The following is a 22772-nucleotide window of genomic DNA, read 5'->3' on the forward strand; positions in this document are numbered from 1 at the left end:
TTAAAAATAATTTCGATTCACATTCGCCTCGACACTAAAGAAAAAAAGAACAATTGAGTGATACTTTTCAATCGGCAATATAAGTTTTCATCTTGGTAATTACACAGTAGGAATAATCAGTAAGCATAAAAGTGAAAAATGGGAGGTGTTTTTTCTTAGTACAGTTGTCTAAAAACTCAGACATTACAAATTGGCTCAAAACAAACAGGATATCCACCAACATCTTAACATATTCCAGGCCAAATAGTCAAATATTGGTCAATTTTTTATTTTTTTTTAACACGAGTCCACACTGTGAAAAAAGAAAGAAAAGATTTTAAACGTTATACCCTTTATAGGAAGATGATGACAGACAAAAGCGAATGACCGCACTCCAGACAGACTAGACCCCAGCTGCTGTCCCAAGATGTAAATCAACTGGATACTCATTATTACCCCCAGATCCAAAAAAGCATCAGAAAGTTCTTTTAGAAAAGAGGCATATTTAGTTTTCGAAATTATAACTTGGTTGAAATAAACGCAAAGATTCGGATACACTAATAGAGATTCGCCCAATCGCAGTCATCAACTCCTCTGTCCAGTTTTTCTAAGCAGATGCTGGCCAAACTAAACAAAAGAGAAAATAACTATTTAAAGAGGTAACTCTTTTAACAACAGTGGAAACAATTTCAAAAATTTACAGGCTGCTGAATAGTTCCGTTTTCTTTGTCGGCACAAACTGCTTCCGGACGAGTATAGACAAAGAGCTTTCTCGGACTGGGTGGAGCAGGTTTAGGTTTCGAATTCGTTGGCTTCGGTGCAACGGGCGAATTAAATAGATATTCAGTAGACTCCGAGAAGGAATCTTCACGATCTTCACGACTTTCGCGTTCTGGGGAATCACTTATTTGATTCATTTGTGCAAAACGTTTCCGCAATGCAAGAGCTATCATCGTTGAAGGGTCAATGTCGTCTTTATCTGGCCTGTTCCTTCCTTTTACAGGAGTTGCATTCACCGACCTTGAAGAAAAGATTGAATTCATTAAGCAAAGACCAGCAAAAACATTTCTCTTCGCTTCTGAAAATTTCAAACACGATAAGAAGCTATTTTACACGGAGCCCAGTAAGAAAAGCAAAGGACTTACGTTCACCAATCCCATGGCAGACTACATATAAAGTCATTTTGTAACATACATAATTTAATACAAGAAAAAGAAAATCGTAAAATGAATCAATCTTACTTTGAGTCGTACCTGTCCACTTTCTTCAATTTAACTTTGCCCATGTCTTTTAAAACATCTGTCATGGAGGGTACTGACATGGCTCGTGACTTTCGGTCTACTTGATCTGTGGCTTTTAAGCTCTTATTTTGCAATGATTCAGCCAAAGATAGTTTTCTGTTAGGTGTTTCGTTGGCAGTTCCGTTAATGGGTAGAGGAGGAGGTGGAGGAGGAAGAAGTCCAGTAGACATTGGAGGTGGTGGAGGAGGTGGTCCAAAGAGCATGGTGGCAGGCGGTGGTGGAGGTGGAGGCGGCATGAAAGGCGGAGGCGGTGGAATGGGAGTAGCAGGCATGCTTCCATAGTCTACTAGACATATTTGTGCAGGACACAAAAGAAGAAATTTATGCAAGTGCTGCAAGAAAATCAGCGAAAAAGATTACCTGACGTTCCTGGTTTATTATTTGTCGCAACGTTAACTATTTTCGCAATCTGTTCTCTCAAACGAGATAGTTCATCCTCCAGAGCCGAAATTTTGGTCATGGCCACTGTGTCAATTGTGCTTTGAGAGCTGTACAATGAATCGGCACATACACTTGGTGGAGATGCTGATCGAACAGAAGGAACATCGTCTTCATATGGAATGATTTCCGAATCAGCAATGGATGATGATGCTTTGGGTTTCATTTTTTTACTGGATAAAATAAGAAGTAAGTTTAAAACAATATTGAAATGCTGCACGATTAATAACTTACTTCCAAAAGTCAATTTTGCCATTGTTGTCTAAAGTTGGAATGGCTGCTAAGCCTTCATCAACTGTGGATTGTGCATCCCATTCTAAACTAGATGAATATTCTGAGTTCACAATTGTAAAGTGTATGCGAGGAGACGGTTTGATGGGAATCCTGCAAGCTAATTTTCGTATTAAGCTCCTCTGATTTCCAGCATCTCCCTTATGAAATATGTAAAGTACCTTCGGGCAAAAAAAAAATTAAATATTTTTTTCTATAAAAGTGAAAGGTTGCTTCAACACTTACTTGGTCTGAGGCATTTACCAACACAGAATCAATTCTAAGTTGCTGAGCAATGAGCCACGCAAAATCTTGTAAATCTATACGAAGCTCCTGAAGTACATCGATTACCGTCCTCATTAACTGATTCATTGTTATGACTTTTTTAATATGGCAATCGAAAGAAATTTAACGAATAAGAAAGTCACCCATATGACCAGGAAATCAACAATAAAGAAAAAAACGCTTCAACTTGGGGGTTTCAACTTAGGGATAAAACAAAGCGAGCGAAGATTTAACTCAGCAATTCTCCTCAAATTGAGGCTACATACTTCAAAACAAAGTCAATATTAGTTCGATGACGAGAGCAACTACTGTCGTCCCTAGTAATATGGGTTAGTCTAGTAAACTGAATGATATGCAAATGAAATTCACAGAAATTACAATGCAACAGACGATATAAAATGCAGCATTGCCATTTCACAACGTGATAACTTTGGAATATTTTTAAAAAAGAAAAATTATAATCTATAGACGTCATTTCCCGAATAGAATTCCGCGTGATTCCTTTACAAATTTTAGTATTTTTAAATTAAAATTCTAGGGACGTCGTTAAGCTCAATGCACTCCAAATTTAACCCAGTTCTTTCGTCAGAATTTCTTTGTTCACACGGGTAAACCGTCGATACATCTTTCACGACCGTCACTTTCTACAATTATTTATCCTGCTATTTATTTTTATGCTTGGGTTTATAAGAGAAAAATTCGAATGTATTTATGGTGATGTTCACAAACAAGGTAGACATTGTAGCAAAATATCCCTCAAAGTTCTCCGTAGCGCTTCATCATGGCAGTAAACATGAGTGTTGGAACCTTCCAGTTGAATCACAGTGTCCTCTCTTGGCTAAAAGACAAAATTGGAAAGACAAGTTATTACGACTCTTGAAATGACAAAATGATATACGGGGTAGTACCAAGTGAATGACGACGCCTCGAGGAGTGTCTTCGACCCGAGCATCTAGCAAACCATGTTGACTGAGCAAATGCAACAGTTGAGTTGTGTCAACAGAGCCCCAAGGATGGCGAGGCAGCATTCTCTCCGACGCACTGTACAATGTGCCTCCTTCCTCTTCGTTTAATACCTAGATTTGAAAATAGTAAAAAGCTATGAGACACTGTCACAAGTTAGGAGAACAAAGGACTCACTTTCAGAGTAAATTTATTGTCACGAGCATCCAATTTTCCAGTCAGAGTAGAAGCTGAAAGGCCCGTTTTAAATTGGATGGGTTCGAGACGAGAGGCCAGGGCCGGATCAAGATGCACTTTTTCCTGCTTCCTCTTAATTGGTAACTGTAACACCTGGTAGGACTTCATACCCAATGCTGGTGGATCCAATTCTAAAAAAAAAGAAAGAATAAGGTTAACTGACTGGCCAACTAGATCCAGTTCAACAGGAATCGATCGAAGACTTACCCTGAATAACCAAGTCTGATCTTAAGGGAGCCGACACTGGCGGGTGGAGGTAAACGTCTGGAACGAGTAAGTTTCCTGGCTTGAGATCGCGTATCAGTTTATTGGCTTGAGTGAAGCTCAAACTCGTGTCAATGGGACAGTGAACGATTTTCATGGTCAGTGGTTGATAGGGGGCCAGCGCTTCCAGGTAAGGGAAATCGGGTTCAACGAAGACGATACTGTGGTTGCTATGACTGCCCCATAACTCTATGAAGTGAACTACATTGCCAAAACGAAGGGAAGGATGACCGCAAAATACGACACATGGCTGTCTGTACTCGTTGGTGAATCCTTCGGCATGCAGGCTTGGGAAGTGTTTCAGTCGACCATTTTTGATGAGATGGGCGTGAGGAAATGGTTCTTCTGGGAGATAAACTTTGCTCTGCTTGCCTGAAGATAACCTATATGAAATGAGGATGATAAGTTGACTAAACATTTTCGGAAAAATAATAAATGTGACAAGCCGAACCATTCAGCGAAGATGTTGGAATAAGCCAAGGAAGTTTCGGCCACGGGAGAGAAGAAAAACAGCGGAATCTGACTAAGACCAATATTGTCTAAATGAACTGAGAGACATTCGAACAGATCGTAAAGAAGGCCGGAAGGGTGACATGGGACTAGGCAAGATCCGCCCGATCGTAACGTGGATGCTGCAAAAGGTTTAAGGAAACATTGTTAGTTTTTTTCTAATGTAATTTAATAGAATTTTACTATTTGAATTACCAACTGCCATGCAGAATTCGCCCAACATTGAATCTGGATTGGCCACGGGGGTCTGAGTCAACGCTGTCAAGATCAAGAGATCGGCATTTCTAAGGGCAACTTGATCCATCGGCCTGTATATGGAAAAAATGGTATAAAATTAATTTGTTAAAAAAGTAACACTAATTAAGCTTATAGAACCTTGGGTGGGTCGTGAGAGTAGATGAAGCGCTCACGTACGCAATCTTCTCATAGCCGGAATGAATGATCCAATTGCAACTACCAAGGGAATATCCAGAACTGACGGCCATCACAGTTAAAGCACCACAGATATCCTAAAAGTTGTCGGTTAATATTGTTTCATAAGAATTTTTTAAAAATCCGAAAAAGGACGTACAATTTTTTCGTTGAAGCCAACCATGCGAACTTTTGCCAGGGCTGCATTGATGGCTTTTGTGGAATAGACTTTCTTCCAATCATTTGGTCTCAGAGCCCCACTGAGAGGAGGAGGAAGAGACTGGAGTACTTGCTTCCATCTGTTTGCTCGCTGATTTTTGGGAGTCCTTTCCAAGTAGTTGACCAGTTCTTCCATGTAGAGCCTACGACAAAGAATACAATATAGTCTCAATATTGTGTGACAACAATTGCAGGTTGCATACCTTCCAATCTGCAAGGTGGGTTCAGTTGCATATACCCTCCCTTTAAAGCCAGTTTCTTCAGTGATGAATGGCAGGGCCAGCATGCAGGCATGATTCGATAGCAAGATGGTATCCACATCAGAGATGTCAAAAATGTCTGACTGAGGGGGCAGTATCTCTATTGGGCCATCCACCAACACTCGATTTTCACATTCTTTCAGTTCCTATACAGGATAAATGAACATTTGAAATGACACGAAGATAGAGAAGAGATCAAATCTAACTCACTCCATCAAGAAGTGCAGCATCCTGTGTGTCTCTCGGGATCCAGTTTGGTAAATTTGAGAGCCTTTTGCTGGCAACGAGAGGCAGAGGTAGAAAATGAAGGGCCGAGTTGATATCCAGCCCACAATCGAGCATCAGCGAAACGCCTTTGAAATTCAAGATGTTGCAGGGTTTATTTGGGTTGGCGCCCAGACTGTACTATGTAAACAGAAACTGTGTTTATCAGACCGCTCCATTTCGGTGAAAGGAAAATATTAAAATGCTTACGATTTTCATGTTGTGGGCGCGTTTTATCTGAAAAGTGACAAGAAAGAATTTTTATTTCAAACTCGGTATATGACAGACAGATCCAGACTTGTTTGTTTGTCCGGTTCGTACTTACTACACGAGCTGCTAGCAGACTAACATTTGAAAACCCAATGCAGCGTTGTCATTTTTCAACTTGAAAAGATAGGTTCATTTTATTTTATTATTTTATTTTTTTAAATAAGAGCGCCGGAACGCGAAAGAAATAAATCTAGAATAAAAATTGAAATCTGAATCACATATTCGCTTTTGAGAATGTGTATTGAATAACGCCATCGGATACGCAACAAACAAGCGAAACAAAAGAAGCTACAAAGTTACACACATTTTGTCAATGATTAAGAACGAAAGAATATTATATCACTCTATACAGTTTTGTTGGTTGTCAAAAAAAAAAAATTCGTCCATTTCGTCGATTGTGTTGCAAGACACGCCCTTATCAGTTCTCCGTCCAGTAGGGTGTTCAACTAAATCTTGGTGCAACCAAGAAAAAGGAACTTTCCAAAAAATCTAACCGGACTGGTGAATGATAAGGCCAAGTCATTGAACCATTTTCTCCACAGCGAGAGATGATACGTGATGCTCCTTCAGCTTCCGGTGTCGAAATGCCTCCTATATATATTTGATGCCCCTGCAACAACAGAAGAAAAAAAACACACACACAATAAAAAGAATCCAATAAGCAAGACCCAAGCAAGAAAATGAAGAAAACAACATGGTCGATGATCGGCTTGGCCTCTGTGTTTGGTCGGGAGTCTGCTGTGTGTCTGTGTGAGAAGAGAGAAATAAGAGCAGACACGGTTACTAAGGGGGAGAGAAAGGGAAATGAAATACGATGGGGGGGAACACAACACACACATCACAAATGGGTGTCGGAGACGACCAACGACTATACCCAAAGAGGGGAGAGCATTTTTCCTCTGTATATATATATATATACGTGAGCAAAAAGGAGAGAGTGAACGGTCTTTTACAAAATGGGAAACATCTGCCCGGCTGCTGGCCCTTTTCCCATATCAAAAAGGAAAGAAAAGAATGAAAAAGAGAAGCTTTTGTGTGTGTGTTTGATATATACCATGGGGTAGGTGGTAGTAGTAGTACAGTAGTGTAGTTGGGAAATCAAAAGAGCTCAGGGGCCTCCCCCCTTATTCACCAGAAATGAAAAAAGAGAAAAAAATGTCGATACTCTGCTGGGTCGGTTGAGTGATCTATCGAGAGAAGAAGAAAAATGTGTGTTCCAACACACGATAGCTGCTGCTGCTAAAGGCTCTTACAAGAAATTGAAGCCGGAGCAATGTGAGATGTGTCTCTCAACACTCGAAGAGAGAAAGAAGAGGAAGCAGCAGCAGCTTGCTTACGACGTGTTTGTTGTGTGTGACCTCGTCTGACCGTTTTAACCATCAACGGATAGAAGGGAGGGGAGAGAGAGAGTTCAAAGTCTTTTTTTTTCTATTCAAAATATATATAATTTTTCTTCCCCCCCCCCTCTCGCTGTGTGTTAAGAATTTATTTTACAGCCGGTTCAAAAGGTTATAAGCGATAATGCAGCTGGCGCTCGGGAGTGTCTAGGCAACAACATTGGGCATGTCTGCCTCTGTCTGAGCGTGTGTGGCGTATAGATTAGATTAAATGGACGGAGCAAGGGGGTGGGGATGCAATTGAATCATTTGAAGGACGTGGGAGAAAATTGCTCCACTTCTTTTTTTCAAAAATGTAAACGTCAAATAAAAATAAAAAAGCCTACGGATATTCAAACGAGTTTGGCCAGAGTAAATCTAGAAAACAAAATGACGCGTCCGGTTTCTTTAAACTTAAACGAATCAAAGTTGGCAACCGCGAGATAACACACACACACCGAAAGAAAATAAGGTCGTTATTACACACACAAAACGGATGTTGCACTGACGGTCTGAGAATTAACTAACGAAATTTGGAAAAGGAAAAAGCTAAAATGGAAAAGAAAATGATTTGTTATCGGATGCTGCACGGAGGGAGTGAGAGAAGGGAATTAAACCAATTAGCAGTTGGCATTTTCCGACTAACGTCGTATCCGGTCTCTCCCCCCCCCCCCATCATCCCGCACACAAATAAAAATCACAGAAAATAAATAACAAATAAAACATTTAAAAAATATTACCATAAATATGCTAACGTTGAAAAATGATGTGGTGACGACGACGATATGTGAGTTGAGGAGTCACATCATCAAACTAAACGAACTGTCGACGTTGTCTCTCCATCTACGACTACGGCCACCACCTCCTTGCCCACCCCACCTAACTGTCTGCTTCCCCCCTCCTGACTGAGCGACGGCAGATGGCGTCGGCGTCGAACCCATACTCTGAAAAACCGCCGGCCAAACACACACGCACACACACAACACAACTGCACACACTAGATGAGAGAAAACGTGAAGCCATCTTTATACCATGTGAGTGTGTACGGGCGCTTTTACTCCACCTTCTCGTCGACTCATCGATCGGGAGCACATCCCAACCCCCCCTTCCTTTTGCGACGGTGGCGCTGACGTCGTGCGACGCTTAGGATCACTCCCATTCTCTTGGCTCTCCCCGTGATGATGATTCTCGGCATTGTTTTTCTTTTTCAACCCAACGGATTTTCAAAGTTTTTTCCTTTTAAAATATTGGCAACATTAATGCAAACCCCATCAAAATAATGTGGAAACGGAAATGAATTCTGAAATGATAGAAATCGACACACTCGCCGCGAAGGCGAAATACCACGAGATTGTACGACACGCCGAGCCTTTCCTATATAATAAGATGGCCGCCCTTTCTCTCTCCTAATGGTGTTTCAAAATTTGTTTTGGCAAAATGAAATTGTGTTCAACTAACCTTTAGATCTGCCAATCAAACCCTCAAAACCGATGACGACACGACAGAAAACTAGAAAAGTAAAAAATTGAAAAGAAAAAGAAATTGGACGAGAGGAAATTGGAGACGTCCGACGAGGACGTCGACTGGCCGATGACTGCGATCCGGCGACACGCAGTGAAGAAACTTTAATACCGCCCCATCTCTCTCCTTCTGTCTTTCGTCTCTCCCTATATGTATCCTCCTCTATTTTGTACAGGGCCAGCAGATGTGTGTGTAGGGGAGGAGGATGCTGTACAACCCCCCTTTATTTTCTCCCACCCACCCCCAAAAGATAAACTTAATCTTCTAGTCGATAACGGGCATAAACGCTGTGCTCTTCTTCGACATCTTCTTCTTCTTCTGGGTTGTATGACCCACCCAAAAATGTGTGAGAATTTTTCCCTTTTATCACTCTCGAGTGTAATTTATCGAAAAATGGCCGCCACACATTTTCACACACACACTGAGAAAAAAAGGGATTTAATGAAAAAAGTTCATTTCTTATCAGATGCACATGCGCAGCGAGGGGGGGGGGAGAAATTAAACAATTAGAATATGTGCGGAATTTTCGGTGGATAGGGGGGAACCGTTGTCGATCTGTTGCCTATTAGGAGCAGGGCGTAGGGCGTATTTGGTACTAGTTTTAATGAATTCACCATGTTCCATGCTTTTTATTATTATACGATCCAGCAAACAAACAATTTTGATGAAATGCTTACATCTATACCGACAAGTGGTGCTGGGGGCTGCAGCTCGACACATTTTTCCTTGACAACCAAGAAATGCGATAAAAACAGACACACAATTTCTTATATTTCTTTATCATAAACGGGAGACAAATAAAATACCCTTGGTCTCTCTACTAGGAGTTATCACACATGTTCACTCCCCCTCTCTTGAATGTCATTTAAAAAACAATTGAATAACAAGAAAATTCAAATGAGATTTTCCCAACTTGTTGAAGGATTTCCAAAAATCAACTTGAGCACGTTGTATAACTATACAATTTCCAGCAAAGATGTGCAAAGTGACAATTTGAAGAAAACTTTGATGTACTTGTGTGTGAGTCTCGTATATGTTTTAACGTTCAGTTGGTGTATAGGGTGTGTGTATGTGTGTGTGTGAGAGCTGTGAAAAATGGCTGTGCACCAGTGCAACGCTCAGCCATTTGATCCCGGCGACCGAGAGGAAAAAGAAACGGGGCGAGGCCGCCGCCGCACACACTCGGTGGTGGTTGGTGATAACTGATAAGCGGGAGAGATCCATCCCTCCCGACATTTTCAAGAACATACACACAACATATTTTTCTTTTTTTCTTCTTCAGTCGAGAGTCCATTAAAAAATACACACCAACTCTCTCACCCATATTTCGAATGCGTTCAAATCTATTTCACGAACGAAAAAGAAGAAGAAGCTTGTGTAGGCGCGGCTTAGGCAAATGAGCCGAAAGAAACAGCTGGCTCTTTTTTATAAAAAAAACCTGGCGAAATAAAAACAAACTTTAAAGCCTATATATCGAAATAAAAAAGTAAAATATATTTTATAATATCAGTCATGCAAGCAGGTGACGTCACCCCCCTTTTTTTCCGGACCGTGTAGCGTGCACAGACGCTGATTTATAGCCCCAACATTTGACTGGGACAGCAGGACACACAAGTATACAGGAGTCGGATACATAATAAATCCATTATGCCCATGCAATTCCCCAAACGCTATTAAATATCCATAAAATGTTGAGAGAGATCCGCGTGTGCGTGCGTGCGTCATTATCTCGAATTGAATTCCATCGATTGCGATATCGAAGAGAAGAAATTCATCAAGTGTTGACCAACAACTTGAACGGAGGAGGAGGGCCCAGATTTGATCCGCCGTCAAGAGGGGCGGGCCTTCAATAATCTGAGAAAAATACATCAAGTATTATTACACAATACAACCGCCGAGTAGTTTTCGTCGAGTGGAATTTTTTCCCATTTTTCTTTTCTCCCTTTTCATTGCGATCGATGAAACGTTCAACCCACAGTGTGCTGCACATGCTGCTGCTGCTGCGGCCATTGTTGTTGCCGTCTGAACTATGGCGCGCATATAATCCCGGAGTGGAAGCTGCTGCTGCTGGCTGGCTGGGAACGGATCGTCGACGACATAAAAGCTCTTCTTGTATAGAGAAAAAGGAGCAGAAGGAGAAACGTCGATACGAACCAGGAGCTATATAGACTCTACTAGCTAGCTGGATAGCACAGCAGCAGCAGCAGCATGTGGTTTCAATTAGCCGCTCTTCTCCCGGTCCAAGTCGGCCGTGCTCTGGATATTATATAATCCCGGGCTATATTATACTCTCTCCTATACACTTACCCCTATATTTATACAACGTGAATTGAAGCCGCCCTATTGTTTCTTCCCCCTATTTAGACGCAACAGAAACACACCCATCATCCAGTGTGGATGGGAGGAAATTGAAATGGTCGAATCTATACGGGCATTTATATTATGATATAACCGAGAAAGAAGTAATAGATGTACATGATAATACGATTCATCTTCTTCTTCTTTGAACGTGCACATTTGATAATCTCCTATACATAATAACTCGCAAGGAAATGAGATGGGGTCTCTATGAGATGACGGAAATGAACGTGTCGCCAGTCTAATATCCGAGCGGAAACATGTCTGTGTGTTGTTGTACTCTAAACCGGACAAGTAAAAGAAGAAGACCAACTGTGTACAACAACAATACGTGGAAAATGCTAAGAGACAAGAATCTGGATAGAGTGCTGCTGGGATACGGTTGACTGGATCTTCCGCTCGAATTGTGTGTGACTCGAAGGCAGCCGAAAATGTCTATATAAAAGAGCAACATGCAGCAGCAGCCAAACATTATCCGTGCACACACAGACAGACAGACAAACGCACAATGTCTCTTTACGTCAATTCAAAAATGCGCGCTCGGTCCATTTGTGTTGCGTTTTGCGAGAGATGCTGTGGGCGGCTCAGCTCCTCCTTATTCTGGCGGGGCTTTTCCATCCGCTGAGCTTCTTTACACAACAACAACAGAAAAAGGAGCATATACAGAGTTTTTCGGGTAATAATAATCATAATAACGGCAGCACGGAGAGAAAAAGGGGAAGGAAAAACATTGATTTTACCGCCCTTATTTCAAATCCCCCGCCATAAGAGAAGAAAAGCGGAAAAAAAGAATGGAATGGTTCCATTAGAAAAAGAGAAGAGATATCAATGAGAATATATACCTCACAGCGCTAGCGGGCGTCTAGAATCCAATTATACTCCTGGGCTCCTTGTTGGCGGCGGTTTTTCGCTCCTAATAATGATCAAAAATGATTTTTTCTGTTTTTGGAAATCGATAAAACGTGGAAATCCTGCGGTTGAAAAAAAAAGTTTAATTTTATTTATAACGAGTGAATATAGTCAAACATAAAAAAGACTTATGGCAGTTATATGCACAGTGGTACGTGTCTTTTTCCCTCGGATGGATTTAAAACGAGACAGGAGCAAGGAGCGGGGGAAGGGGGGCTCCTGGAACGAACCAAGGCACGTGACACGCCTGGAGAAGCCCAGTCCAATATATTTCCTGCCATTGCGAGATTGACATCTTTACGGCATCGACCTATAGCAAGGCAGTGTACTACACCAGACCTTTTCCTTCCCCCCTCCCCCCTTTTCCTATACACATTGGTGTATACTAACCTAATACAATTTTTCCCCCATTCTAAAACACATTTTTCTGACGATAAAAACTTCTATATATTTTTCTTTCTCCTTTTATATTTTTTGTTGTGTTTTCGGTCGTTCGCTCCGTCGCTCCTTGTTTCATTTACATTTCATTTTGATGGGCCCAGGCTTTAGCGAGTTTCTATCTCTCGGCGTGCAGCAGCCAGCCTCCAGCCAGCCAACCAGCGTGCAAAACCCCTCTCCTTCCAGCAGACATCCAAGATTTATATTTTATATGCCTATATGTGTGTGTGTGTAGTAAAATAATCGAATAAAAAAGAAAAAGGCCGAAACAACAAAAAATAAAAATGGCCACTTACATTTTACCGTTTTTAAAAAACTTTTGAAATTTCAATTGAATTTCGAATTTAATTGAAATAAAGGTTTAACCTCTGTAACCCCGCCAAATATAGGAGGGGGGATTTCCCGGCGACTGTCAGACGAGATTAGCTGCGGGTTTTATCAGGAAATTATCGCCGTATTTCAGAGGAAAATGTTACGCCACCACGCTACTGTGTGGTACGGTACTACTACTACTACCACTACTGTACACATTAATCCAGCTTCCGTCTTCCAGGCATCGCTCTGGATATGTCTGTCTCTGTGTTACGTATACGTATAAATCAATAAAACGGCGGTGGGGAGAGCAACTCTCCCGCTCCTAGTTTCTATCGCGCTCACGCTGCACGGCAACAAGCCGTCCGCCCCGTCTAGAAAAATATCCAGGATAGAAAAATGTGTCCAGTTGTGCAACAAAAGGAGAGCCTGGAAAAAATGTCTGACCCCAAAACGGATGATAGTTGCTTAGACAATGAAATCTAATTCGTTTCTATGGTTAGGAGCCCCAAAAAATCAATTTCCCGCGGTTATTAACATCATCCCGAGGATTTTGGATGGGGGCATTATCTTTTGGGCTTATAATTTCTTCCTTATTTGATGATTGGTTGACAAAACGAGCTAGAGAGAGTCTAAGAAAGAAGAATACTCCGCCCCCGTATCCATAGTCTTATAAAGCCAAAACCGTCAAAAATAGAAAAGGTGAGGTGTAATTGGACGCAGAGGAGCAATACCTCGACGAGGGTCCTCCACGTACACAGCAGACTCCCATCCGAATCAATTTTTTTCTTTTCTTTTTAACGTAGGATCCTGGCTAGTAGAGATGTTATATATATCCAGCATCCAACGCAGCCATCATATTGAAGAGGCTCCTCGTATACTATATTGGATTACAGCCGGCTCCTTTGCTACACACACACACACACAGTACAGAGTCTCTGTACTGTATATGGAGTAATAGCTCCTAGTAGTTGGTAGTTTAGAGACCGGCACACACGGGGGTACACACACACACACATACAGAGAACTTTTCATTAGTTCCATCCGTCCGAATATGACGTCTCATTCTCTCCCCTCCACCATCCACTCTCTACAATCTAAACGCATCTCTCACGGGCTCCTTATTCCATGTTACTACTATATCTAACTATATGTAAACGTACAATTGTTTGCCATCTCTCTGACGAGAGGGCGAAAGGGTCCCCATCAATTCAGACGCCGTTTGGTCTCGGAACCTTCACGTCCGTGTGTTGTGTGTAGATATTTTCTTTTTGTTTCGCGAAAAGATTGGGCCGCATTCCGGATATATTCGTGTGTAATAATAATAGTAGAGGCTGCTGCTACCGTGTGAGCACATATTCACACACACACACACAGACGATGCAATATGCAAGGAGCCGTTGCACTGCTGCTGGATGGATGTGGGGCACATGTGAGATCGAGCTCTCCACTGTGTGCAGCGATATATAACATTAATAACCTTCTTTTCTTCGTATTCCGCCGGAATAATATCCAGTGGGTGTACAGGAGAAAAGAAAAAACAAACCCAAGAGAGAGAGACGGCTGCGAGAAAATAAGAGAAAATATGTTAAGCATAAATCTACAACTTGGTAAATTTTCTATGACGTCTGCAATTGGGAGCCAGACATGAAAAACAAAAATTTTTTTATTAGTAGTGTAGTAGACGATTTTTTTTCTTTACAGGATGGATGGTGATCAATATTCTCGGGTGACATGAAAAAAAAAAAAAATTTCATGAAGAAAAATCCAAAATTGAATTTTTTCTTCGTAAGGCTCCTAAATTGACAAGTGGCTCCTGACAAATTCCCTCGGTAACCAACTTCACACACACACAAAAAAAAAAAAACTTGAATAAATAACAAAAAAAAAAAAAAATAACCCCCAAAAAAGGAGAGGGGGGGACGGGGATATTGTAGGAGCTAGGAGCCTACAATGATATTTACCCCAATCAAGAGAAACTATTATATAGGGGAGTTCTTATAAAGTTGGGCGTACCGTCTTTTTAACGGCAATGTGTGTGTGTGTGTGTAATCTCCCACCCTCCTCACTATAGCAGTACATAGCAGCAAATAGCCTAGCGACTCCTAGAGAGAGAACCCCCCATCCCTCTGGAGAGTAATGGTTAAGTTTGTGTGTGTGTTCCCCCCATCTGCGTCCCATTAGATTGAGAGCCAAGTTTCATTAAGGATGCAATATGCCAGTAGTATAGAGTCTCCTTGCTACTCACCCCCAGTGCCCAGGAGCCGCCCCTTGCATAGCAGCGGAGGAAAACACACGGTCAATTATTCAGCGGCTTTCTTGCGACCTCCACGGCCACCGCCTCGACCTCTGGTGGCAGCTGGGGCTCCTGTTTTTTTCCTGCTGGCCGCTCCTGAGCTGCTACTGCTGCTGGCCGTCTTCTTCGATTCCTTCTTGACTTTGATCATGGCATCCAGCGATGGATCTTGGCTCTGCTCCTCATCGTCCTCCTCGCCAGCCAATCCATCCTCATCTCCATCCAGGGCTTCCAAATCGTCGGCCGTGTCTTTCGATCGGCCCTTCTTCACTTGGCCGGCAGCGTACGGTGTCATGTGAGCTTCTTTGTTGTAAGCCCGGGTGAAGGCCGCCTTGACTTTGCCTTCGATTCCTGGAAAATCAACAGCAACAAATAACCAGCGGGAAATAGAATCAGTGAAAAACCAACCACACGACATCCGCAACAACAATGGAGGGGGGAGGGGCTCTCGCCACCCAACAACAACCCAAAAAGAACGAGGCAACCACTCTACTTGAAATGTTTTTCCTTCTTTACTCCCACCCCGAAACACAAAACACATCTGGTTTAGGAGGGCCTTGGATGGGTACATCGGAATCGAATCAGCCTCCGCCAGAGTCGTATAAGAGAGGAGGGAAAGATCAAATATTCCAATCGGGCTGATGGGGTCACTGCATAGCCATCAGCAACGCTCAAGCCTGGAGAAGAGCGCGAGAAAATGGACTTTTTTTTACTCAACAGGAGAAGAGGTACAGAGTGAGCCACTTGGGAACCCTTAGGCCTTTATAGATCTTTTCTTTCCCCCTTTTTATCTTAATAAAAAAAAATATAGAAAAAAAAATCTATCGAGTGGCCTCTCTCTCGATCCTTTTGTGAAAAAGTTTAAAACATATTTCGTGAAAAATGTCCAGTGAAGGATCAAAAGGAGCCCCACTTCTTTGTGTGTGACTTCATTTGTAGATGGAAAGATATATATACCGGCCATGATGTCTGGTTTATGTGGCCATTGAGCCACCTCGAGGAGCGAGTCGAGATCCTCCCTCATCAGATCGTAGCTCTCCATCGCCCGGATAGCCTCGCTGACCCCGTCGGCTCCTGACCGCTTCAAAGGTCCGACGATCGAATTGAGAACGTAGGGAAGGTAGTCGAGATTGACGGCCCGCTTCGATCCAGAGATCTTGAGACGCATGTGCGTCTGCAGCTCCTGCAGGAGACGGTCCATCTTGTTGGTGCGCGAATTCTTGCCCAGCCAACTGGGAAACACGATTTGTGAGCTGATGAAACCTTCCATCAGCTGGCCGGGCACCACGCTGGCGAAAACGGCCTCCACCGGCAGCAGACTCCAAGCGTTCTGTGAGCGGATGACTTTCTCGATCAGGTCCGTCTGAGACATACAGTGGGCGGTGCGGCCCAGCAAGTCCAGCGTCTTGATGGCGTTGCCTTTGGCCGCCTGAGGCACGACGCAAGGATAATTCTCCTGGACGAACAAGGGACCGAAACTGTAATCCTGGAAAAAGAGGCCCGTCTTGTCGTGGATGCTCATTCCTTTGTGCTCCTCGGCGGAGAAAACCTTCTTGACAACGTCCCACGGTCCCAGTTTGAGATCCTTCTTGCTCTTGGACGCCTCCAGTTTGGCGCTCTCGGTCGACAGGCTCTTCTTGCCCGAGGCCAGCATCGACAAGTGGTGAAGAACCTGGCGGACGTCCTGATTGGCTCCCATGATGATCTCGTCGAGAGCTTCCGGTTTCAAGCTGAGTCCCTCTTTGAAGCAGATGCTCATCATGGCCCCGCGGATCTGCTCGATCCTCGGCTTGGTGAACTTTAAATCGTAGCAATAATTGGAGAGGCTCCTGATTTTCGGGTGCTGCCGGTCGTTGCAGATGCAAACGACCGGGATTTTCGACGTTTTGATCATGGCAATCAGCTCCTGAATCCCGCCGCGGTCCTCGTTACCCGCCATGCCGTCCACTTCGTCCATGACGAGCACCCGCTTGCGGCCGCCTTCAATCTGAGCCGAACCGTGAGCGTACGACGACAGCGACTGCGACGACAAGAGCTCCATCACGTGCTCGTGGAGCAGCCGCTTGCTCCTGGTATCGGAGGCGTTCATCTCCACCAGGTCGTAGCCCAGCTCCTTGGCCGCCAGATGGGCCGTCGTGGTTTTTCCTGCATGGCAAATAAAAGACAAGATGAACCGATAAATATAAATATCTAAAGAACCCTCCTCTCTACCCCCCCAAGCAATTTGTATTAATTATTCAAGACGATCGCGTTCGAGTGAACATTACGATTATCGATCCGACAACATCCGCAAACTCAACCCGAGATCCCTGCCTCCAACCCGAGCTCGTGATTTATTCGGGAGCCAGAGGGGGGCGTGGCTAAAGTGCGACAAGACACACAAGAGGCTCCTTAGTGTTGTTCTTGTTGTCCCTGAACTTTTTGGGTTGTTGTTATTCCCCCCCTCAGGGCAGACAAGAAATCCTTGACTCCGGGATAATTCCAAACGAGACATGTGACTGAAACGTGACTCCTCCGCTCACAATGACAACGGCCGTCGGCCGATTAAACCCGGAATTGACTTGATTAAACGCGCCCAGCTTCTCTCTCTCTCGGCCCTTGTCGCTCCTCTTCTCTTCATATGTGTGTATAAATAAAAGGGGTTGGCGGATGAGGAAAAAAAGAGCGCGGGCAAGGCGGCGGCAGCAGCAGCAGCTGAAACATCAGCTGTCCAACTAAGTTATTAGAAATGAGAAACGGACGAGGAGTAGTAGAAGTAGTAGTAGCCTAGTCTGTGGGCTGCCAAGGGGCTTAAAAAGGAGCCAGCAGTGGGCGGGTGTGGGGAGAGGAAGCTGTGCGCCGGGTTGCTGGAGGTAATCAAGAGGAAAAAAGGGCCCCACACACACACACACACACACACAACCGAGGGGAATAAAATCAATAAAGAACTGGGCGAATGGGAAAGAAAGAGAAAAAAAAGGGATACTACTATAGAACGACTGCCGGCCGCACGTAAATAGAAAGGAAAGAAGAATATATATTGATATATAATCTCCTATTTTCATTTTCTAACCCGCCGCTTTAATAAAACATGGGTCGACTGTCGCGCTAAGCATTCCGTTCACGATTTAGCCGGACGGACGCCGAGACATTCCTCATTATCGCTCACACCCTCTCCAAAATCCTCCCACGCACAAAGTGCACGGACATCTTCTCTCGACTCAAATGTCATCACATTCTCTAAGTCGGGATAATGACCTGTTTCGCACGCCATCCTACTACTACTAGCTGGACGCCAAAGACGGGCACAAGGAAGGAATGTCAATTTGAGAATAAAGCGGGTTTTAAGATATGTAATATATATACCAATGCCAGGTGGGCCGGAGAGCAAAGCGGCTTTGAAGAAGGCTCCGTCGTCGTTGGTCGACCAGGGACCTGAATGTGTAACAAGGACGACGGAAAACAAATTGTTTAGTTGATCCCATTTTCCAGGGGTGGGGTTTCTTTTGCTTTTTCCCGCCAGAATCTCATTCATAATTGATTGAGCATCACTTACTGGGCTTTGTAAGTTTCTTGCCGCGATTATCGTACCAACTTTTGAGCCAGTAGACCAACTTTTTAGCGATGCTCCGATCTCCGTGCATTCCTGAAATGACAAAATTCAAATTGTTGACTTTCTACTTTCAACCACGACAAAGTTTTCGGACTTACCAATCACTTGTTTTAAGCTGGTCGGTTTGTACTTGTCGACCCAGGGTAGTTGGGCTTGGTCGTTTCCTTCGGCGACTTCCATTTTTAACGAAATGAGCTCGGCTTTCCTGATAGGAGCGGCCGTGCTGCTGCTGCTACTCTGCTGCGGTTTGAGATCGATTTTCTTGGGTTCGGGGGATTTCTTCTTGGGCGGACTAGAAACAGTAATAGGCTTGCCAGGAGGCTCTGGCTCGGCTTTCTTGGACGCGGCGGCTTTATGGGCGCTCCTAGGTGTCGTCGGGGCTTTCTTGGCAGCCGGAGAACTTAAACCTTGGCCGGCAGGTCTTGTAGCGATCAATTTCAAGAAATCATCTTCACTGAGCATGGGTACATTGAGATCCTTGGCCTGTGCGAGAGAGAGAGAGAGAGAGAGAAACCCCAAAATCATTAAATAGTTACTAATGAGCGCCAAGAGAGACACAAAGGCGAGAGCCAGTGAAATCCACCCTCAAAGCACATCAGAATCAATCTAAACGGCTCTTCAATATTAGTGGCAGGATCGTGTTTCTCATCTGAATAGAGTTGCAAATGCCGATTGTTCTCTCTGCTCGACAATGTGTGGTAGTAGTACCACCTAGGAGCGTTTGGCGACTTGGGAGAGAGAATGAATGGGCGAAAAATGAACCAGACAGAGGGAGAGACAAGATCCTCTGGCTGAATGCGTTCACTTGAAATCAGAGCGCCACTGTCTCTCTCTCTGGGCTTGACAGCATACATGGAAATCGTGTGAAGGACCAGGTGAAGGACTTACTTTCGACAGCTTAGAGGGACCCGCATCATCGCCGGCCAATAGATACGTCGTATTCTTGCTGACAGCTTTAGGCGCTTTGCCGCCATATTTCTTGACAAGCCCTTCGGCCTCTTCACGGTGCAGGGATTCCAAAACGCCTGTAACGACAATGGTCAATCCCGTCAGACATCCCGGAGCTCCCTGTAGGGTAGAAGATACAAAAGAAAAGATATATAAGGACGTTGTCGTCATCTTTCCTTCATATATAGCCCAGACATATTAACAATACACAATTTTCAATCTCGTGTACGCGTGTGTGTGTGGGGGGGTTATTACCTCCGGAACGGGTTTACTGCCGGGATTTTTCGCTCCGCCGTCTCTGCGAGAAGCAAGGAATTTCCGGTAATTCTCGGCCTTTTCTTTTCGCTTTTCTAAGGCATCGAAGGCCGGCGAGTCGATTACATCTGGGTCGTCGTCGTCATCATCTTTGCTCGACTTCTTTTTGGGAGTTTCTTTGACAATTGTTGTCTCCGCCTTCATCTTTTTGTTTGACTTGGGGGTTGAAGAGGTTTTATTTGAATTAGAGTCCAATTCTTTCAGCTGGGATTTGATTCTTTTGTCTTTCTCTTCACTGGGTTTGGCATCCTTAGTGGGAGTGCTCTTCTTGGGAGTGACGGATGAATCAGCAGCCTTTCTCTTCTTGTCAGAATCCCTCTTTACTTCCACCCGGGCTGACTCTTTTGAAGATGTTTTCTCATTTTTAGACGGAGGGCTAGACTTGGATTTCTCTTCCTTGGCAGGAGATTTGATTTTCTCTTTCTTGGTTGGAGAATCGGGTTTGCCCTTTTTACTTGTTGACTTTTCGACCACTTTTGACTTTTTCGTCACTGGGGCTTCATCCAACTGCTGCAGTGTGGCTTCAAAATCTTCATCACTGTGATCTTCAATGACCGTTCTTTTCCTTTTCTCTGGTATTTCCTTGCTCCTCTGGATGGGCTTGTTGCCGAATACTGAGCCGATGTCAACAGGTTGAAGTGGAGTTTCAGGTGTTTTGGCATGTTTCTTGAGTTTGGAGGCTGAAACAACAGTCTCCTTCTTTGGTACATCTTCCACTTTTGTTTTCTTTAAGGACGCAGGTTTCATGATAGGCCCTTCCGAGTCTGAATCTGTGGAGTCAACAAGAACCATGGCTTTCTTCTTTCGTTTCCCTGCATCCTCGTCTTTCACATTCGATGCTGAACCCGGTGATTTCGACGATTTCGGGGCGATCGACGTGAAAAAATTTCGAATGTCTCCCTTGACTGCAGCAGTTTTGGGACTTTTGGGAGGCTGTCACGTGACAAAAACCAAAAAACATAGTAAATATGTGCTCAAAACTAAAATTTTAACCAATGATAAATACCATGATGACAAAATAACGCTTCCAATGATTCAACAATCAACAATCGTAATACTTAAAGTCATAAACTCAACGTTTTCGAGTTTTTCTTATTTTTAGACGACGATTGCTTTCACAAGGGTGGTTGGCGCCATCGTTTGGTAACAATACGAAGTTTTTAAATTAAACGCTAGGTGGCAGCAGCGTCTATGGATGATTTAAAAATCACGCAATAAATATTAGAAAAGTGAACTTGTTTTTACACACAATTTAGTTCCTGGTAGAAAGAAGAGCTCTGCAGGCTTTGGGAGAGTGTAAGCATCATATTTCCAAAAGTTTCTACCACACTTAGTTTGAATAGGAGACGAGCTTCACTGCCGTCGAGCTATTGTGTCGCTGGTGAAAAAAGCGATAGAGTTAATCTCAATTCGAGTTTAAGGGGTCTTTGGTGAAAACATGTAAATACAAAATCTAAAAAAAAGAGAAAACTTGTACACAGACGCAGGTTTATATCGAGGTTCCGAGATGAAATATGATCTCATCCGCCGATGTAACGCAAGACGCCGAGCGGGACCGCCGCCTTGTTATGGTGATGATGCCGCGCGCTTAATTTATGACACAAAACCTTTACGGCTGTGGAGAAAGAAATTCATAAGAGGATTTTTGCATACCATCAAGATGCGCGACTTAAACATTTCCTCTATCTTTCTTCTTCCTTTTTTATATTTTCTCTCTCTCTCTCTCTCTCCGGAATTGAATTTTTTTTAAATACACCGCCGTAGGGAGTGAAAGAGAAATCGGCGTGAAACGGAAGATAAATTCCGTCATCCATCAGAAAAGGTAAATCACCCGATGGAGAATTGATTATCAATTCGGGCGATCACGGCTTATTTCCCGACAAGATTACGACTAGCGATAGGAATACACACACACAAGAAACACAATGTCGACAGTTACTACACGTATAGATTCCTATTCTCTTGATTGAACTTTCAACCTTTATTTCTTTTTCTTTACTACGTTGTTTGTTGATGGCCTTAACCGCTTGGTCACGTGGCTCCAGTCATTGGAGCATTACTCACGAGCTCGGCGGGAGGCCCCCAAAAAAATTTCAAATTCATTTTTTTTTCATCTTCTTCTTTCCTCCCCGTATTTTCTCTTTTCCTTTTTTCTAACCCTCAGAAAGCGATTGATCTTTCTCACCTCTATCGAATGAATACAAATTGTAATCAAATTTTTAAATCTTGATATATTTTTTTTAAATGTTAGGTGTATGTAGTTTAAGTAAAAGTAACTTGTAATAAGAGTATAACGCATTGACTGGAATATACACGACGAGACGAGAGAAAGATCACGTAATTATGTGTACCTCTCGTAATGAATTGATTATGAGTAATGAGCTGATTTTTATGATTTTTATCAAGCCTGTAGATGCCGGGGCAAAGTGAACCCTATAAAGAATTTGTAAATGGCTTTGCTCGTATCTCTAATAATCGGTTCAAATAAAAAGATTAGGGTTGTTGCGACAATTTCCAACAATGAACCGTTATATTTATTGAAAGATCTTGAAGTAGAAGTGAATATGAAAGTAACATCAAGGATAGCAACTGTTTTAGATCAATTTACAATGGAGCTTGCTTGTTATTGTCTTTGTCATCTTAATATTCTTTTAACATGCCTCCCTTAATTTGATTAACTATATCTTCACTCCTTAGGTCTGTTAATCTGTTGACCAGCTTGTAGACACCTATTATCATCTAAATCAGTTGAAAATAGTGTTGATGAAGAAGATCAATGATTTCAATTGATGTACTAGCTGACGTGCCTAAGAAGTGAGGGCGTTCGAATTAATGGACATTGGTCCATAAATATCAACTAAATTTAGTCAGTTATGCTACTGGCGAAACTCCGAAACAGAAAATATTTAATGTAACAGATGGTATCTAAGCAGTTAAAATTAGCGCTCACAAAAATCTTCGCTGCATTTGTTCCCAGTTGGTTCATTAACAGAAAGTTATCTTTTTTCTATTAGTAACGCACCCCCTGTGTGTTGT

The 22772-nt window shown here is 43.1% G+C and overlaps 3 protein-coding genes and 1 long non-coding RNA gene across 12 annotated transcripts; 1 reads left to right on the forward strand and 3 right to left on the reverse strand.

Moving 5' to 3' along the window:
* Positions 1–61: 61 nt before the first annotated feature.
* LOC124207685 (mitochondrial fission regulator 2-like) lies at positions 62–2676 on the reverse strand. Of its 4 annotated transcripts, none has more exons than XM_046605255.1 (6): positions 2235–2676; positions 1953–2170; positions 1641–1891; positions 1221–1563; positions 681–999; positions 62–606 (listed from the first exon to the last, which is right to left on the reverse strand). In XM_046605255.1, exons 1-6 carry the CDS (start codon positions 2358–2360, stop codon positions 565–567), a joined length of 1299 nt encoding a protein of 432 aa, XP_046461211.1. In that variant the 5' UTR covers positions 2361–2676; the 3' UTR covers positions 62–564. The 4 variants fall into 4 exon arrangements, with proteins under 4 accessions (XP_046461211.1, XP_046461213.1, XP_046461212.1 ...); XM_046605257.1 differs by having other exon boundaries at positions 1233–1563; positions 2235–2661; XM_046605256.1 differs by having other exon boundaries at positions 1233–1566; positions 2235–2653.
* A 280-nt stretch (positions 2677–2956) lies between these two features.
* Positions 2957–5758, reverse strand: LOC124207684 (integrator complex subunit 9-like). The gene is made up of 11 exons (XM_046605253.1): positions 5612–5758; positions 5348–5542; positions 5081–5283; positions 4819–5020; positions 4623–4756; positions 4443–4555; positions 4189–4369; positions 3681–4120; positions 3414–3604; positions 3182–3349; positions 2957–3111 (listed from the first exon to the last, which is right to left on the reverse strand). Exons 1-11 carry the CDS (start codon positions 5618–5620, stop codon positions 2995–2997), a joined length of 1953 nt encoding a protein of 650 aa, XP_046461209.1. The 5' UTR covers positions 5621–5758; the 3' UTR covers positions 2957–2994.
* LOC124207686 lies at positions 4238–4941 on the forward strand. Its single transcript, XR_006880085.1, has 2 exons — positions 4238–4378; positions 4457–4941. It is a non-coding gene; the product is annotated as an uncharacterized LOC124207686 (long non-coding RNA).
* Positions 5759–5892: 134 nt separating the features above from the next.
* Positions 5893–20892, reverse strand: LOC124207683 (replication factor C subunit 1-like). Of its 6 annotated transcripts, none has more exons than XR_006880082.1 (10): positions 20743–20892; positions 19677–20669; positions 19362–19541; positions 18572–18956; positions 18417–18506; positions 18227–18295; positions 15839–17026; positions 14834–15232; positions 11774–11839; positions 10986–11670 (listed from the first exon to the last, which is right to left on the reverse strand). XR_006880082.1 is itself a non-coding variant. In XM_046605251.1 (8 exons), exons 1-8 carry the CDS (start codon positions 20743–20745, stop codon positions 14889–14891), a joined length of 3252 nt encoding a protein of 1083 aa, XP_046461207.1. In that variant the 5' UTR covers positions 20746–20892; the 3' UTR covers positions 14234–14888. The 6 variants fall into 6 exon arrangements, 1 of the variants encoding a protein (XP_046461207.1); XR_006880081.1 differs by having other exon boundaries at positions 11774–11897; XR_006880083.1 differs by lacking the exons at positions 10986–11670; positions 11774–11839 and adding an exon at positions 5893–6281.
* Between the last annotated feature and the right edge of the window lie 1880 nt (positions 20893–22772).

The sequence above is a fragment of the Daphnia pulex genome, chromosome 11 (assembly GCF_021134715.1).
Source record: "Daphnia pulex isolate KAP4 chromosome 11, ASM2113471v1".
NCBI classification, from domain to species: Eukaryota; Metazoa; Arthropoda; class Branchiopoda; order Diplostraca; family Daphniidae; genus Daphnia; species Daphnia pulex.

Excerpts from the sequence above, each read along its gene's own strand:
- LOC124207685 (XM_046605254.1), bottom strand. The coding sequence starts at position 2,360 with ATGAATCAGTTAATGAGGACGGTAATCGATGTACTTCAGGAGCTTCGT. Across the intron at positions 2,171-2,234 it reads TGGTAAATGCCTCAGACCAA|GTACTTTACATATTTCATAA; the intron begins GTAAGTGTTGAA and ends TTTTGCCCGAAG. Across the intron at positions 1,567-1,640 it reads TAATAAACCAGGAACGTCAG|TAGACTATGGAAGCATGCCT; the intron begins GTAATCTTTTTC and ends AAATATGTCTAG.
- LOC124207684 (XM_046605253.1), bottom strand. Across the intron at positions 4,121-4,188 it reads TCCAACATCTTCGCTGAATG|GTTATCTTCAGGCAAGCAGA; the intron begins GTTCGGCTTGTC and ends CATTTCATATAG. Across the intron at positions 3,605-3,680 it reads ATCAGACTTGGTTATTCAGG|AATTGGATCCACCAGCATTG; the intron begins GTAAGTCTTCGA and ends CTTTTTTTTTAG.
- LOC124207683 (XM_046605251.1), bottom strand. Across the intron at positions 18,507-18,571 it reads CAGCTTAAAACAAGTGATTG|GAATGCACGGAGATCGGAGC; the intron begins GTAAGTCCGAAA and ends TTGTCATTTCAG. Across the intron at positions 17,027-18,226 it reads CTCCGGCCCACCTGGCATTG|GAAAAACCACGACGGCCCAT; the intron begins GTATATATATTA and ends TTTGCCATGCAG.